This window comes from Carcharodon carcharias, chromosome 18 (genome assembly GCF_017639515.1).
Source record: "Carcharodon carcharias isolate sCarCar2 chromosome 18, sCarCar2.pri, whole genome shotgun sequence".
In the NCBI taxonomy this organism is placed as follows: domain Eukaryota; kingdom Metazoa; phylum Chordata; class Chondrichthyes; order Lamniformes; family Lamnidae; genus Carcharodon; species Carcharodon carcharias.
Genome location: NC_054484.1, coordinates 47274045 through 47292510, shown reverse-complemented (window position 1 = coordinate 47292510; position 18466 = coordinate 47274045). Strand labels below are relative to the sequence as shown.

The 18466-nt window shown below is 40.8% G+C and overlaps 1 protein-coding gene across 6 annotated transcripts in view; it reads left to right on the top strand.

Annotated features, from left to right (window-relative positions):
* ccdc191 (coiled-coil domain containing 191) overlaps positions 1-18466 on the top strand; it is a 52016-nt gene extending 33550 nt beyond the window's left edge. For 5 of the 6 annotated variants that reach the window (XM_041210600.1, XM_041210598.1, XM_041210603.1 and 2 more), the window contains 7 exons: positions 402-505; positions 2036-2118; positions 4632-4733; positions 6973-7116; positions 7772-7924; positions 17700-17854; positions 18069-18466. In XM_041210600.1, coding sequence (XP_041066534.1) covers positions 402-505; positions 2036-2118; positions 4632-4733; positions 6973-7116; positions 7772-7924; positions 17700-17854; positions 18069-18201 — 874 coding nt within the window. In that variant the 3' untranslated portion in view covers positions 18202-18466. The remainder of the gene's footprint in view (positions 1-401; positions 506-2035; positions 2119-4631; positions 4734-6972; positions 7117-7771; positions 7925-17699; positions 17855-18068) is intronic. The other variant, XM_041210602.1, reaches the window with a different exon arrangement.

The window sequence follows — 18466 nt, the reverse complement described above, 5'->3', positions numbered from 1 at the left end:
AACATGAAGCAACAGCTTAAATGGCAGCCTTTAGTCCTTCCTTCATTGGTCTGTATGATCTGACAGTGTGTAACCCCAGTGCTAATTCCAGGCTCATGAATTTGGAGAAATTTCAGAGGATGATTTAAAAAATGAATAGATCCCCCTAGAAGGCGTTTTTAAAAAAAAACTAGTTGCACCTACATGGGGAAGAACAGCTTCACATTGCAGAAAGTATTTTAGTATTTTCTGCATGCTGCTAAGAATCAGGAATTTAACTGGCATATCAAATTTCGTTAATGTTGTAAAATGCAAAATTTAATTGAATATTCAGTGCACTGATAGAATGTGATGTTGACATGTGAGGTTTCTGTCTCCTGATTTACAACTTACTGAAAGAAAATATTTGTGAAATTGCTTAGGTTGAGCGGTCCTTCATCAGCTGAGGAATCCAACTGTTCCAGAACCAGCACCAATTATAGCAAAACCATTCATAACTTGATTTCACCTCACCCAATCGTCAAAGGTATGCAATGGTTCCCAGTGCTGGTAGTTTGGTGTTTCAAATCATTTAATATGTTTTCTTTTAGCTCACCTGCAAGCTATACATGCTGTGAATTTAATAGTGACACTAGGGACCCTAGACTGAGAGAACTAACAGGCAATTCAACTGCAGCTGAGATATAACAGCTGACTTGCTCGATGTCCACTCAAGAATGGAAAGCTTAGCAGAACATTTTCTCTCTCATTTAATCTTACCTAATCTAATTTAGTCTTAGTTGACTTTTTTTCCTGTGATTTATTAGTTGTGCTATAGGAGGTCTTATGTTGCAATGGGTAGCATCCCTACCTCAGAGCCAAAAGCTCTGGGCTTGAGTCTGATTCCAGAACTTGATGGCCTTGAAAGGTGCATTAATAGCATGGCTAGACAGGTTGATTATCAACCTGTAAATCCTTCTGATATGCCTATGGAAGGCACCGAGAGTGGGAGAGTCTCTTGGTCAACCATTCTTGATGCGGAGTACACCCCTCAAACTTATAGCCTCTGGCAACAGGCTGGCAACCTGTTCCAGGAAAAAATTAGCCATGGAAACAGACATAAGCTTGTGCTTTGTCTGTCTCATTTGCCACTAGGCACAGGAAAGCACTAAGTCTAAGTTGTGTTATTAAGTTAATCTAGGCCTAAATCGAAATCAGGGAAAACAATGATACTCTATTAATTTCCAAGCAGCTAAAGATGCTATGGTTGGTTTCCATATCATTAGATTAAATGAGAGAGAAAATGTTCTGCTAAACTTTCTATTCCTAAGTTGACATCAAGCAAGTCAGTATCTGGTTCAGCTGTTATATCTCAGCTGCGGTTGAATTGCCTGTTGGTTCTTTCAGTCTAGGGTCTCTATGATGAATGGCTACTAGGATAAGATACTGAAGGGTTGGCAGCATTCTGGAACTGTACCCAGCAAAAAGATGACTTCAGGAGACAGGGTAGAAACTTAAAAGCTCTCCCAAGTTCCCAGTAGAAAATGACATAATGAGCAGCATAGGGAAAAGTCTCATTACCACGTCCAAAATACCTTGTTCCCTGAATGATCCTGTCTGCCAAAGCAGATGCTAGTTCACTATTTTTCTAACATCAAGTGGTTGATCATGGAAAGATTATACGTCTGATGCAGACAGAATTACTCATCAAAATAAAGACAATGGACCCAAGCAAAAAAAGCTTTAGTATGATTCAGTAAAAATTAAAGTTGGATGGAAATGATCAATCCAGCAATGGTTCACTTTAGCTGAGAATAAGGTGCTCTTTAGTAAGTATACAGGATTAGGATTTGTGTTCACGTGACAGTCACCAACGTGGACTGGCCAGGTCAAATGGTCTGATTTGGTGCTGTAATCCAGTACTGTACATTAAATCAGTAGCATTTTTGTATGTGATCTTAAAAAAAATTGAATGCAACAAGCTGTACTGTATAAAGTCATGACCAGTTGTACTAGTGACCACCAAATCAACAGTGATTGATGATTAATTTTCCTACTACTGCCAATATTATCACAGCAATGGAGGAACGAGCAAAACAGCGCTTGGCAAGAAGAAAAAAACTGGAGGAGATCAAAAGAAAAAAGGAGCAAGAGAAACTTGTGAGTAAAAAGAAAATTGTCATAACAATATTTTACATTTACATCCATCTCTGTGCTTATTACTGTTTGTTTTCCCATTCTCTTTAATAGTTTAGACTATTAATTAAATAATTTTAATAGATTGAGGTTGATAATTTACCTGGCAGTAATTTTAATACTAATTTAACAGCATGTATATGGTATGACTATGCATTAAAGTAACAGTTAATTGAACAGAAAGATACATGTATATGGAGCAAATAATTGCATTGTATAACTGACTCCAAGATGAATATCTAGCACATGAATATAATTAATACTTCTAATGAAGATGATGTCCGATAAGACTGAACATTCCAGAAGCAGTTACAGTTCCATATACAGTTCATCTGGGTTTGAATGGATAAAGTGAAGACCAAAAGTGTATATATCTTTAACTATGACAATGCGCTCATTCTGCATCGACCCTGTGCAGCTAGCGAACAGAGACCCAAATCTTCCAGTCTCAGGATCATCGGAGACCAGACATATGACAGATGCATGTCAGGCAGATGTGGAAGGCCTGATGTGCTGACCTATGTGGGAATTGCCTAAGAAGTTTCAGCTTCCAATGGGCAACTTCCCTGCTCCCTGGGACCCTCCACAAATTTCTCCGACTCAGTGTTAGAGATGGAGACTTCGGATAGATGAGATATACTTACCTGGATAGTTACCCAAGAAATATTAGACAGATTAAAACTTAGTCTAACATCTGAGTAATTACAAAGCTGACACCAGCCTCCTTCATGCACACTAATTCCCCCTGACTAGCCCCCCCAGACCTGACTACCACCTTGCCCTCACTGACCACCTCACCACCCACCAACCAGCCTACCCCATCCACCTCCACCATCCACTTACCAATTCTCTAACATTCAACCTGGACATTTAAACTTACCACATGGCAGCTGGTGCCGTAAAAGGGGATTTGTCCTGTCTTCACCCTGACTGTCCTCTACTTCAATGGAGCTCTCAAGAGAAGCTGCGCTCTGCATTTCTGGAAAAGCTGGGCTTGGAAGATCCCAGAAGAACTGCAGAGCAGCGTTGTCGGAATTTTTGAGCGGGACGGCAATCCAATGAGGATTGCTGCTCCTCAGAAGATCAAGGTTAGAGATCCTCATGCTGAATTATAACCTAGGTTCCAAATTTCAAAGGATATTGTGTTTATCCACATGCTACTTAGTCTGCAGAGCAGAACTGTTTTCTAAAGCCTTTCTTGGTGAAATCAGGAGTATGGAAATATTAAACATTGTGCTTAATAAAATACATTTAGGCCAGGATATTGAGGTCGGCAAGCGGGAAGGGGGGGCGCTCACCGATGCGTAAAATGACGTGGAATAAGGTCGGGCGGAACTCCCAATGGCATTTCAATTTTCAGGTCGGCGGGGGTGCAGCTGAATCAGCTGTACGCCCACTGACCTGTCAACGGCCAGTTGAGGCCATTTAAAAACTAATTCAAGTAGTTAATGGACCTGCCTGTCCAACCTTAAGGTTGCCTTCAGAAAAAGCATGAAACCTCATCCATGAGAGGGATGAGGTTTCATGAAGGTTATTAAAAGTTTGAGTAAAAGTGATGGACATTTCCCCTCATGTGACACTGTCACATGTGTTGGGAATGTCAGGGAAATTTTATTTTTCTCCATTGACCATTTTTAAATTTAACGTTGATCTCCCTGAGGCAGCACTTAGCCTCAGTGAGATGAGTGCATTCTTTCACACATATGCGCAAAAGAGTGCACTCCCGGCTTAGGGAATTCTTCCCCGCCTCCCCCCCCCAGCTCACACAGGGAGCACATAGCACTTCCTGGCAGATGTCACACTGGATGTAAAATGGTGGCGTGGCGCCAATCGGAGGCACGCCTGCACACGCCCGCACCTGCACTCCTTTCACCCCTCCTCCAATATTAATGATTGGTGACCCGTTACTGATGTAGGACTTTACATTGTACCATTAACAATGGCATACAGAAATAACAAAACAAGTAAAAGTGACTAACAAAAACAGAAAATGCTGGAAAAGTTTGGCAGGTGTAATAGCATCTGTGGAGAGAGAAACAGAGTTAACGTGTTTCAAGTCCGTATGACCCTTCTTCAAAGGTGACTCCGTTCCCTTTTCTAAATTGTTCACTTTCTAATTAATGTTGTAGTATCTCAAGGAAGTGTCAAACTCATAAGGTCACTGCTGAATTTCATTCTGTATAAAAACCCAGACCAGCATTAAGATAAACATCAGAAAATATTTAAAACAATCAGATCTCTAAAGTTTTACCCTCGTGTTGCCCTGTAAAGTGAATCATGGATTCTACAGTCGTTAGACTCTCTCTCAAGCTGTGTCTCAATACAAAGCTTGCAAGTGACAATAAAAACAAGATCCAACTGTGGGCATTTCAAAATAGCAGTTAAATATTTGAAAAACAGTAAATTTGAACTTGAGAAGCTATAAATTGATAAATTGACTAACCGCACAATGTTTTATTTTTCTTGATTGATTAAAGGCTTACCTGAGAGCAGAAGAAGAAGAGAGGGAGAGGCAGCTGCAAGCTGAGAAACAAGCATCTCTAGAAAAGAAGATTGAGGAGAGAAGACTGCAAAGACAGGTTTGAATTTTAAAAGAATATTTGTAATGCCTGCTATTCAACCAACATGCAGAGAGCTGAAATTAATTTTTAGTATATTTTTTGTACCTGCTGAAAAATAAAAATACTGTTTTATTTAGATATAATCGAAAGGTTCCAGATTAAGTGGAAAGACGTTTGTTTCATATGTATTTTCTGAGTTCACTATGTAAACATTGAAGGACTGTTAACAGCATTTTATTTCAATATAGGCTGTGTGTTTCATTTGTGCTCTTTCCAGGTAGGACTAAATAGTTCTGAGGTTATAATGTGCTCCTTCCATTCTCTGACCAACAGAACAAACTAACACTGTTAGTAATATAAAGATTCGAAGTTTAGTTATTTCCCAAAGTCTAGTGGATTGCCAAAGAACTTCTTAAATCTGGCCTCATCTGGTGATTAAGCTGAATCTATTATGAAGCACAAGCAGCTTGAGAACATCTTGCTTTATCATATTGGTCAGATAGTTAACTGGATTCCTTGAAAGAAATGCTGAAACTGCTCCAGATTAATTCTAAAGTATTTGTATAAACAACCCATTTAAAATCCTGTTAATAATTCACAAATTAAGTTTTTTTTAAAAAAAAGAGTATTTGAAACTTAAACTATATTCCTGGAGTTTCCACTGGGGCTCATTTGGCAAATTGTGCCCAACTATGCGTTAGTTTTGCAGAGGTGAAGTTAGACCTAAGTTTGTGCTAATTAATTAACATAAAACCAAATGTAAAATCTCCCCTGAATCAAAACAATTAAGTAGCGTAATTGACCATAATCAATGTGTGACAGAACAAGGCCAAAGGAGATTCTGAGATACTGTGGTGAGGCACAACAACAATGTGTATTTGTATAATGCCTGTAACATCCCAAGGTTCTTCAGAGGCATTACAAAACAAAATATGACACTAAGCCACATAAGTAGATATTGGGACCGAAAGCTTAGGTGGAGGGATTAAAGTCAGGGATGTTGAAGAGGCTGGAATTAGAGGAGCAAATAACTTGGAAGGTAAAAACAAAAAACTGCGGATGCTGGAAATCCAAAACAAAAACAGAATTACCTGGAAAAACTCAGCAGGTCTGGCAGCATCAGCGGAGGGTCATGAGGACTCGAAACGTCAACTCTTTTCTTCTCCGCCGATGCTGCCAGACCTGCTGAGTTTTTCCAGGTAATTCTGTTTTTGTTAACTTGGAAGGTTGTTCGGACTGGAGGAAATTAGAGAGATAGGCAGGGACTAGGTCATGGAGTGACTTGAAAACAGGAATGAGAGTTAAGATCTCAGCTAAAGAAGTACTGTTTAACTGGGAGCCATTGTAGATCAGCGAGCATAGTTTGAAGGGTGATTTGATGCAAGCTCGGTAAAAAGCAGTATGAAAACACGGGTAGTATAGAAGTTGTGTGGAAAAAACACTCCTTTAGAGTGAGACTGGCATCCACAAGACCTAAGATCTGCACTAGCAATGCAGGCCTGTGGCATCAGTGGATTAATGTCACCATGGGTGCCATAGCATGACCAACCCTCCCGAATGAGCGCAGTTGGAGGAAAGTCACTTTTTTGACCTTAGGCCACAGCCAGTTCTGTGGGTGGGGACTGGTTCAGCGGAAGGGATTGTTGAATTAGCTTCAAAGGCCTTGGATAGTTGAGCATCTCAGTTATATGCACAATTTATGCACAAATTATTTTTGTATCTTTTGATTTGGTTAATTTGGTTGATTTGTTACCCGGATGGAAGTCATGCAGAAAGTACAGACCATACTGCATCATAAAGTTCAAAATCTTTAAAACCCAAAAATAAAAGATTTCACTTGTGAAGTGTTACATTTGAAATCATAGTTTCCTCTATGTTTAAATGGAATTGAGATTCTATAGCTGCAGTGGCTTGTCTCTGCAACTGGGTGATGCTATTTGCCCCTATTTACTGACAACCAGGAAAGAGGGAAAATATAATGAGGAGGGGAGTAAAACTAGTGTTCATTTTGTACTAGTAAGTATTTTTCCTTGTTTTACGTTTTATGAGTGATCATGCAGATTGTTTTCAGAAGCATCTAAAGTAATTAAGTAAATTAATTTTCCTAATTTGATTAAAATCTTAAAGCAGTAACACAAAATTGAAAAATTGCTTTGATAAATCCAACATTAATAGCAAAACTAAACCCTGTTAAAGCAATAGAAGATGTACGAATTCATAATACTGAGTATACCTGATTTTCCAAATGTCATTGCAGAGAGAAGTTGAGAAGCAGTTGAGGTTGGAAAAAGAGAAAGAATTCCAGTCTGCTGCAGAAAAGCACCATCAGCATTTTCTTCTACAAAAACGTGGCCTAGAACCCTGGAAGAAACTTGTAGAAATCTCCAAGCAAAACATGAAGGTAACTTCTGTTATCTTTTAACATTCAAGTGTTGCAGGCACTAACGTTAAGGTCTAAGATATGAGGAAGAACTGGAGAGACCCGAGACGAAGGTGGGAAATTACACAGAGGAGCTCAGTGCAACTCTCCCCTGAATGAAAACAAACAAGGTAAATAGGGAGCTCATTACTCAGCATCCATTTCGGCAAAGATGATCCCTGGGATACAGCCGTGAAAGGATTCAATCTCAGAGGTTTGATGATTTCTCTGCTGCCATGGCTGCTGAGTAAAGAGATGTCCATTCCCAAAAACTATTTCTTTTACCCAGTGTGTCGGAGATTAATCACACTGAGGCATCATTTCGTACGTAGAAACCCCATTTATTATTTGTGCACAAGGGAGACAGCACAATGAGAGCTACTGTACGTTCTCGTAGCAGAATACACGCAGACTTGTTAAATGCATTTTTACAGCCAATCAGTAAGTTTTGCAACAAACCTATCTCCATACCTTTCTTGTCTCCTTAAAACCTACTCCTTTGACAAATTGTGTGGCTTAGTGTCAAATTTTGCTTTATAAACCTCCCGTGGAAAACTTTGGGTGATTTATTATGCTAAAGGTGCTATATAAATACAACTTGTTACTCATTGGACAATTTTTTTCTATGACCATGTAGTTAGCAGAAGATTATTACACCTCTTTAATCCTACACCTATGTCTACGTAACTGGCATCAGAGTGTAACAGAGTCACTGGCTGAAAAGAGTTTCAAAGCTGAAAAGGTATACCATGGGATTCTTCTTAAAAGGTGTTTCAAGAATTGGCTAAAGGTGGGTATATCATAAAACAAATTTTCACAGGCATATTATGGTATATTTGTTAATATAATGTTTTTCTTAGTAAAATTAAAATTCTCAAAGGATATTTAAATTTTAATATGCATATGTTTTTCAGGACATCAATAAATCTCATTTTAAACAACTAATTTTGATTTTGCAGAGCTTTAAAAGTCAATATAATATGTTTCATTCTTTTTGAAATCTCTGAATAAGATGTAATCCAGTCAATGGAAGATTGAATTTTGGGTACTAAAATCAATGGCGTAGTTATATTGTCACTAGACTAGTAACCCAGAGACCCAGGGTAATGCTTTAGGGACCTGGGTTCAAATCCCACCACAGCAGGCGGAATTTGAATTCAATACAAAAATCTCCTACTCTACCATTACTACCAAACCAGGGGATTAACCCTGATTCAATGAAGAGTGGTGGAGGACGTGCCAGGAGCAGCACCAGGCATACCTAACTATGAGGTGTCAACCTAGTGATGCTACAACACAGGACTACTTAAGTGATAAACAGCATAAGCAGCAAGTGATAGAGCTAAGCGATTCCATAACCAACTGATCAAATCTAAGCTCTGCAGTCTTGCCACATCCAGCCGTGAATGGAGCCTCACTGGAGGAGGAGGCTCCACAGATATCCCAATTTCAATGATGGGGGAGCCCAGCATGCCAGTGCAAAAGATAAGGCATTTGCAACAATTTTCAGCCAGATGTGCCATCTCAGTGAGTTGGTATCTTTGACTTACAAACCATAGGAGGCTCAGATACAGGTTACAATTGTTTATTCAAGTAATTGCAAGGAGGGAACCACCTCAAAGCAGCTTGAGGTAGGACTCTACCAAATTACAAGTATACAGCTTGTTTATACAAGACTGATCACGTACAAGAACATTATTTAGATTCCATTGTTGTCAGCATATAGGTTTACGTTAAACAGGTATCTCTGGTTCTAGGTACTTTCATCCCCCTTCATCCAGGCAGAGCCTTCTCCCTCTATCTAAGCTGGGACCATCTGTTCTTTCCTTATCTGTTGACAAACACACTTATTCTATCTTGTTTTCATCCCTTGTCTCCAGTCTAGTTGCCAGGGTCTTTCTGGTGATTGCAGGCTCTAAGGGTGTGCAAAGTTCATCTGGTAACCCTTAACTGTTAATGTACTTGATGGCACTGTCTGTCTGGAGATTCTAAGTAATTTCCTTTCAATAAATTCTTACTGTATTCCCCTTACACCAGCATCACAGATGCCAGATTTTGGCCAATTCGATTCACTTCACATGATATCAAGAAACGGCTGATGGCACTGGATACTATAAAGGCTATGGGCTCAGTACAGCTACAACACTGGCATCTACCCAGCAATGTGGAAAATTGCCCGGGTATGTCCTGTACACAAAGCAGGGCCAATTCAACCCAACCAATTACAATAAGTCTACTCTCTATGATCCCTTCCATCACTTTACAGATATCAGTAGTAGTATCAAGCAGCACTTGCTCAGCAGTAACCTGCTCTTGATGCTCAGTTTGGGTTCTGGCAGGGTCACTCAGTTCCTGACCTCATTATAGCCTTGTTTCAAACATGGACAAAAGGAAAACAGGTGAGGGGAGAGTGACTGCCCTTGACATCAAGGGCAGCATTTGACCAAATGTGGCATCAGGGAGCCCTAGCAAAACTCGAGTCAATGGGAATCAGGAGAAAAATAATTTCCACTGGTTAGAACATAAGAACTAGGAGCAGGAGTAGGAGTAGGCAATTCAGCCTCTTGAGCCTGCCCTGCCATTCAATACGATCATGGCTGATCTAATTTCGGCCTCAACTCCAATTTCCCGCCCTCTCCCCATAACCTTTCAACCTGTTACTAATTTAAAATCTATCTATTTCCTCCTTAAATTTATTCAGCTTCCCAGCATCCACTGCACTGTGAGGTAATGAATTCCACAGATTCACGACCCTTTGAGAAAAGTAATTCCTCCTCATTTCTGATTTAAATCTACCACCCCTTAGCCTAAAACTATGGCCTCTCATTCTAGAATGCCCCACAAGGGGGAACATCTGCTCCACGTCTACTTTGTCTATTCCCTTTAGCATCTTTTATACCTCAATTAGATCTCCTTTCATTCTTCTAAACTCTAGCAAGTACAAGTCAAAACTGCTTAATCTCTCCTCATAAGACAAGCCCCACATCTCTGGAATCAATCTAGTGAACCTCATCTGACCTGCCTCCAATGCAACTACATCCTTCCTCAAGTAAAGGGATCAAAACTGTGCACGCTACTCCAGGTGCGGTCTCACCAATGCCTTGTACAGTTGCAACAACACTTCACTATTTTTATTCTCAATTCCTTTAGCAATAAATGCCAAAATTCCATTTGCTTTCCTTATTACCTGCTGTACCTACATACTAGCTTTCAGCGATTCATGCACGAGGACACCCAGATCCCTCTGCACTGAAGCATTCCGATGTTTCTCTCCATTTAAATAATAAGTCGCCTTTTTATTCTTCTGACCAAAATGAATAACCTCACACTTATCCATGTTAAACTCAATCTGCCAAATTATGGCCCATTCACCTAATCTGTCCATATCCATTTGTAAATTTCTTATTTCTTCATTACAACTTACTTTCCCACCTATTTTGGTGTCATCTGCAAATTTAGCTATAGTACCTTCTATCCCTGAATCCAAGTCATTAATATATATGGTTAGAGTCATACCTAGCACAAATGAAGATGGTTGTGGTTGGAGGTCAATCATCTCATTTCAGGACATCATTGCAGGAGATCCTCAGGGTATTGTCCGGCACCCAACAACATTCAGCTGCTTCATCAATGACCTTCCCTCCATCATAAGGCCAGAAGTGGGGCTGTTTGTTGATGATTGTACACTATTCAGCACCATTTGTAACTCCTCAGACACTGAAGCAGTCGAAGTGCAAATACAGCAAGATCTGTACAATATCTGGGATTGGGCTAAGTGGCAAGTAACATTCACACCACACAAGTGCCAGGCAATGACCATCTCCTACAAGAGAGAATCTAACCATCGTCCCTTGACTTTCAAGGGCATTACCATCTCTGAATCCTCCACTATCAACATCCTGGGGGTTACAATTGACCAGAAATTGAACTGGACTAGGCATATAAATACCGTGACTACAAGAGCAGGTCAGAGGCTAGGAATCCTGTGGTGAGTAACTCACCTCCTGACTTCCCAAAGCTTGTCCACCATCTACAAGGCACAAGTCAGGAGTTTGATGGAATACCCCCCAATTGCCTGGATGAGTGCAGCTCCCACAACACTCAGGAAGCCCAACACCATCCAGGACAAAGCAGCCCATCCACAAACATTCACTCCCTCCACTGACACAGTGACAGCAGTGTGCACCCTCTACGAGATGCACTGCAGGAACTCACCAAGGCTCTTTAGGCACCACCTTCCAAACCCATGACTGCTACCATCTAGAAGGACAAGGACACTATCCTGACTTGGAAATATGTCGCCGTTCCTTCGCTGTCACTGGATCAAAATCCTGGAATCCCTCCCTAACAGCACTGTGGGTGTTCCTACACCACATGGACTGCAGTGGTTCAAGGTGGCAGTTCACCACCACCCACCTCAAGGGCAATTAGGCATGGATAATAAATACTGACCTAGCCAGCGACACTCACATCCCATAAATTCATAAAAAAGGCTCCACAGAAAGAAGTGAACTGAAAAAAAAATCAAACTTAAATATTCTCAACAATGTCAAAACTGCAGAGTAATTACTTGTATATGGTGTTTATGTACTATTTTTAGGCTTTAAAATGCTAAATGATTTTAGAAATTTGTCACATATGTTAGCATGGTTATGTCAGCAACATTGGGTTAAGCAGAGCCTTGATAGTTAGAAATAGGAAACTTTTTATTTATTTATTGCTCATCCCTATATTCCTTTGATTGCTAGGCCATCTTAGAGGGCAGTTTAAAGTCAACCACATTGCTGTGGATCTGTAGGCCAGACCAGGATGACAGATTTTCTTCCCTAAAGTACATTAGTGAACCACCTAGGTTTTTTACAACAATGATAGTTTCCAAATTTTACACCAGCTGCCATGGTGGATTTAAACCTGTGACCCCAGAGCATTGGCCTGAGACTCTGGAATACTAGCCCAGTGACATTATCACTACACAACCATCTCCCCTACTGGAATAGTTAATGTACTGGATAACTCATTATTTGACATCTGTGGAGAGAACAGACACATTAACAGGGGAGGTGGTGGCAGAATGGTATAGTCTTGGACTGTTATTCCAGAGATCCAGGGTAATGCTCTGGGGACCTGGGTTTGAATCCCACCATGGCAGATGGTGACATTTGAATTCAATAAAAATCTAGAATTAAAAGTTTGATGAAGAATCTATCTGGTTCGCTAATGTCCTTTAGGGAAGGAAATCTGGAATAGTTAAGGTCTGGCCGACATATGACTCCAGACCTACAGCAATGTGGCAGCTCACCACCATCCACCTCAAGGGCAATTAGGGATGGATAATAAATACTGGCCTAGCCAGCGCCACCTACATCCCGTGAATGAATTTTTTTCTGGTTTTGGCTGTGGACTCTTCACCTGAAATGTCAACTTGTCTGTACTTTCTGCTGATGCTGATTGAGACAGTGTTTCAAGCATCTTCTAGTTTTGTCTCAGATTTCCAGTAGCTGCAATTGTTTAATTTTTGTCTAAATGCTGGGGATTTTATCTGAAATCGCGTCAACACACTTTAGAAAGACTATGAAGGTCATTACGAGGACATTTGCCAGAATGGTTCCAGAGCTGAGGGAATTTAGTTACAAGATTAGGTTGGAGAAGCTGGTGCAAAGGAGGAGATAAACAGGGTGCCCAATTCGTGCGGTGGGAAATAAGGCACACTTCACCAGGGTGGGGTGGGAGGATGGCGGGGGGGGGATGGTGTGCTGGCGAGACCAGAGGAGTGTGGCAGCCAACCTGGACTGCCCAGAACCCCCTTTCCCCCAGCATAATAAATAGTGATAAAAAATCCAACCACAAATAAATGATCTCCAACTGCAAAGATTGAAAATGCAATTAATGCAACATTTTGTAAAATCAAGGATGGAAGTAAATGGCTGGCAATCTGGTGTGAAAATAATTGTGCTACTTTTAGTAACTAGAGATTTTTCAGGAGAAAAAGGGGCTAGTATTATTATCCTGAAGATAAAAGAAGTGATTGAGTAAAATTTAGTAATTCATAATAAATTGCTGTCATGCCAGTGTGAGGGGAGGTGCCTAGTGTGTGTGTCTCTATTATTTTTAAATTGCATCATCACCTTGGATTCACAAAATCAATGCAAATTGGTTAAATTTGTAGACATTACCTAACCAGTAATTGAATACTTCTTTTCACCAATTTGTAATTGAACAGGCAAATGGTAAATAAGACGTGAAAAATACGATGTATGGCCCTGTAAATAGGAATAAAAAATAACTCCATTAGAGCAAAAGTGCTAAATCTGATATGTTAAGAGGTAAATGGTATGAAAAACTGATTCAATAAATTATTTCAAACTATTGAGACAACGGGGCACATTCAAACTAGGAAAAGGCAAACTTTAGGAGTAAACAACATGTGGAATCAACTTGGTAAGGATAACTTTTGTAAGTAATAAGTCATTTAAGAAGCAATTAGATTCTGTGATGGGAGAATTATGCAGAGTCTTTATAGAAGGATAAGTTAAAACCCAAATGGCATTCATCTTGTAATGGAAAGTAATAAGAAATAATTGCTACAGACATGTCTATCCAAGAGGTTGATAAGCATGCGTATACATACCATTACTCAGACATTTGTGGTGCTTCGGAGCAATTGCTTGAGAATTGAGTGCCAATACTGCTAGCGTGTTGTAAATTCACATGTTAAATTTAAGCACATGTGCGCATTAACAGGAGAGTTGCCTTTTAATCTCTGATCATTCAACCTAACAGTAAAACTGCTCTTGAAGAGGGTAGCTATACTTGCTCTTAAAAAAATTACACAAGCCCCTATAGAGCTACCAAATTCAGTCTTAAGTTCATGCAAGAACATTCTTAGTTTGCAATTGGACAATGTTTAAAATTAGAGTTCAAATTGTTTCCTATACTGTGCAGCACATATTCAATGTAAAATTGTTTACTATGCATTAAATATTGCTTAATAACAACAAAAAAAATCCTGACCTGGGGATTAAACACTGTACCTGACTTAAGTTAGAATTCAAGATGCTGTTATTTAAAATTGGAGTTCAAGATGATTAATAAACAATACTGAAACATATACTGTTAGATAAAAATTCCCATATCTAAAAGGCTTAAGTTCTAATACCTCAAGTAAATGCAGGCTTGAGTACAAAAGTAAATGCATATTGTTTTTGTTATCTAAATTCACCCTCATGGTTACAGCTGGACAAACAGTTTCAAACCAATTCATTTGAAATAGTGTGGAAAGTGTTTTGCAATTCATTTTATGGGGAAGAAAACAAATAGTATTTTAAAATAAAAATAAAAATACCTGGAAAAACTCAGCAGGTCTGGCAGCATCTGCGGAGAGGAACACTGTTAACGTTTCGAGTCCGTGTGACTCTTCAACAGAACTAAGTAAAAATAGAAGACAGTTGAAATATAAGCTGTTTTAAGTGGGGGGAGGGGGGGGGGGGGTGGTGGGGGGCGGTGGGGGCGGTGGACAAGTATAGCTGGATTGAGGGCCAGTGATAGGTGGAGATAGCCAAAAGATGTCTCTCTCTGAACTTACTGCACTCCGTTCTCTTAGGTCCAACCCTAACGTTGTCATCAAACCCGCTGACGAGGGTGGTGCTGTAACAACAACAATCTGGCGCACTGACCTCTACCTCGCGGAGGCTGAGCGTCAACTTGCAGACATTTCCTCCTACCTCTCCCTGGACCATGACCCCACCACTGAACATCAAGCCATTGTTTCCAGGACTGTCACTGACCTCCTCCTCTGGAGATCTTCCTTCCACAGCTTCCAACCTGATAGTCTCCCAACCTCAGATGGCCTGCTTCTACGTCCTACCCAAAATCTACAAACAGGACTGTCCCGGCAGACCGATCATATCAGCCTGTTCCTACCCCACGGAACTCATTTCTCGCTATCTCGACTCCATTCTCTCTCCCCTTGTCCAGTCCCTTCCCACCTACATCCGTGATTCCTCTGACACCCTACATCATATCAACAATTTCCAGTTCCCTGGCCCCAACCGCCATGGACGTCCAATCTCTCTACACCTCCATCCCCCACCGGAATGGTCTGATGGCTCTCTGCTTCTTCCTCGAACAGAGGCCCAAACAATCCTCATCCACTACTACTCTCCTCCATCTGGCTGAACTTGTTCTCACACTGAACAATTTCTCCTTCAACTCCTCTCACTTCCTCCAAATAAAAGGTGTGGCTATGGGTACCCGCATGGGCCCCAGCTATGCCTGCCTCTTTATGGGGTATGTGGAACATTCCTTGTTCCAGTCCTACTCTGGCCCCCCTCCCACAACTCTTTCTCCGGTACATCGATGATTGCTTCGGTGCTGCTTCATGCTCTCGTCTGGACCTGGAAAAATTTATTAATTTTGCTTCCAATTTCCACCCCTCCATCATTTTCACATGCTCCATCTCTGACACTTCCCTTCCCTTCCTTGACCTCTCTGTCTCAATTTCTGGTGATAGACTGTCTACCAATATCCATTACAAGCCTACCGACTCCCACAGCTACCTCGACTACAGCTCCTCACACCCCGCTTCCTGTAAGGACTCCATCCCATTCTCTCAGTTTCTTCGCCTCTGTCGTATCTGTTCTGATGATGCCACTTTCAAAAACAGTTCCTCTAACGTGTTTTCCTTCTTCCTTAACCAAGATTTTCCACCCACGGTGGCTGGCAGGGCCCTCAACCGTGTCCGGCCCATCTCCCGCGCATCCACCATCACACCTTCCTCTCCCTCCCAGCAACATGATAGGGTCCCCCTTGTCCTCACTTATCACCCCACCAGCCTCCTCATTTAAAGGATCATCCTCCGCCACTTCTGCCAATTCCAGCATGATGCCACCACCAAACACATTTTCCTTTCACCCCCCCACCCACCCCCACGGCAGCATTCCTCAGGGATCGCTCCCTCTGGGACAGCCTGGTCCACTCCTCCATCACCCCCTACACCTCAACCCCCTCCCACGGCACCTGCCCATGCAACCGCAGAAGGGGCAACACCTGCCCCTTTATTTCCCCTCTCCTCACCATCCGAGGGCCCAAACACTCCTTTCAAGTGAAGCAGCATTTCACTTGCACTTCCCTCAATTTAGTCAACTGCATTCTTTGCTCCCAATGCAGTTTCCTCTACATTGGAGAGACCAAACAAAGACTGGGTGACCGCTTTGCAGAACACCTTCGGTCTGTCCGCAAGCATGATCCAGACCTCCCTGTCGCTTGCCATTTCAACACTCTACCCTGCTCTCATGCCCATATGTCTGTCCTTGGCCTGCTGCATTGCTCAAGTGAAGCTCAGCGCAAACTGGAGGAACAGCACCTCATCTTCCGACGAGGCACTTTACAGCCTTCCGGACTGAATATTGAGTTCAACAATTTTAGATCATGGACTCTCTCCTCCATCCCCACCCCCTTTCTGATCCCCCCATTTTTTTCCCCCAATAATTTATATAGATTTTTCTTTTCCCACCAATTTCCATTACTTTTAAATGTATTTCCATCCATTGTTTTATCTCTACCTTTTAGCCTATTCCTTCACCCCACCTCCCACTAGGGCTATCTGTACCTTGCTTGCCCTGCTTTCTACCCTTAATTAGCACATTCCTTAGATAATATCACCACCTTCAACACCTCTTTGTCCTTTTGGCTATCTCCACCCATCATTGGCCCTCTATCCAGCTCTACTTGCCCCCCGCCCCCCAAACCAGCTTATATTTCACCTCTCTTCTGTTTTTACTTAGATCTGTTGAAGAGTCATAAGGGCTCAAAATGTTAACTGTTTTCCTCTCTGCAGATGCTGCCAGACCTGCTGAGTTTTTCCAGGTATTTTTATTTTGGATTTCCAGCATCCGAATTTTTTTGCTTTTAAAATAGTATTTTAATTTGGTCTGCACAAGGTAAAATCTACAAAAGTATCATACAACCTGTTGCTACTCTAATATTTTAATGCAGTGCTAAAAGGAATTCAGGTGTGATAAATACATTGACAGCAAGACTGTCAGTTTGTAACAAAGTGAAAGAAATTATTAAGAATAATGACTTAGTAAATTAGGTAGTAATTAACACAGCTTTAAAAGGCTATACTTCACTGTTTCAGCTATGGACAGCCGAGTGCATAAAATCCCAGACTTCTCTTTTGTGCAGACTACTAAGGCTTCAGTAGTTCTCCGATCCAGATTCAACCCCTTCCCTTTGAATCTTTCTTCTCTCCACTGCAATGAATATGGTTTTGACCCCCTCAAACCCTAATTGGTCCCCTCTTTTACAAAGCATTTGAACCAACTGACCAGTTACCAGGAGACGTAACTGATTTTTAAATGGTCTCTGGCATTAACTCCTAAACTACAACATTCCTAAGAGAATTTTCACGCTTCAGACACCTTAATCAATCAATCTGTACCTGGTTTTGGCTAGTCCAGTACAGTTTCAGAGTGTTACTATGTATGCAGGCTAAGATTATAAAAGATTCACTTAAGCTACAGAATTTGAATACAGAGTGTGATTCTAAAATATGATTTTTTCAGTGCAAAGATTATTGCAATATTATGGAAGAGAAAGCACGTCAGCATTATCTGACAGTTCTAAGAAGATCCACTTTTATTGCTTGGTTTGGTTATGTGACAGAGGAGAAGGTTGCATCATGGGAAAAGGAAAGAATTGGAGCTGAACATAATCAAAGGTAATGGGCTTAATTGGTAGAATCACAGTGAAAAAAATAATTTTTGTAGCTGTGAACTAGTTGAATTTGCTAAGTCTAACAACCCACAGTACGGATTTTGAATATTCCCGAATTAATTACTGAAATCAGATTGATCTAGTAAATTATCTTGTAATTTGAGTATGTATTACACTTTTCCATTGCATCCCTAATTCTCTTTTGTATTCTCCACCAGGAGGATAGTCAAGACAGCTTTCAAAGCGTGGAAGAGTTTGCCAATACTCATCAAAGAGGAGATAAAAAAGGAAGAGCGCATTAAACATCTCAGGAAGAAAGTTGCTGAAATTCTCCCTGATTTTCAGACATAGCAATAAAATACTAAAAAACTTTAAGGAGAATCTTGGCAGTATACTGGAACAATGCACAGTTGGAAGATTCAAATTCAATCACGAAATTAGATGAGCAAAAGAAAGAACCTCCAAAGCACCAGGAAGGTCAATCCAACAGCACCCTGCATACTTTGTGGTAGAGTCCAAAAATTATAGTGACTTAACAAAAAAGTCTTAATTAAAAAAGCGCAATTTGAACATTGACATTTGTATATTTTAAACAATAAAGCATATGAATATTGAA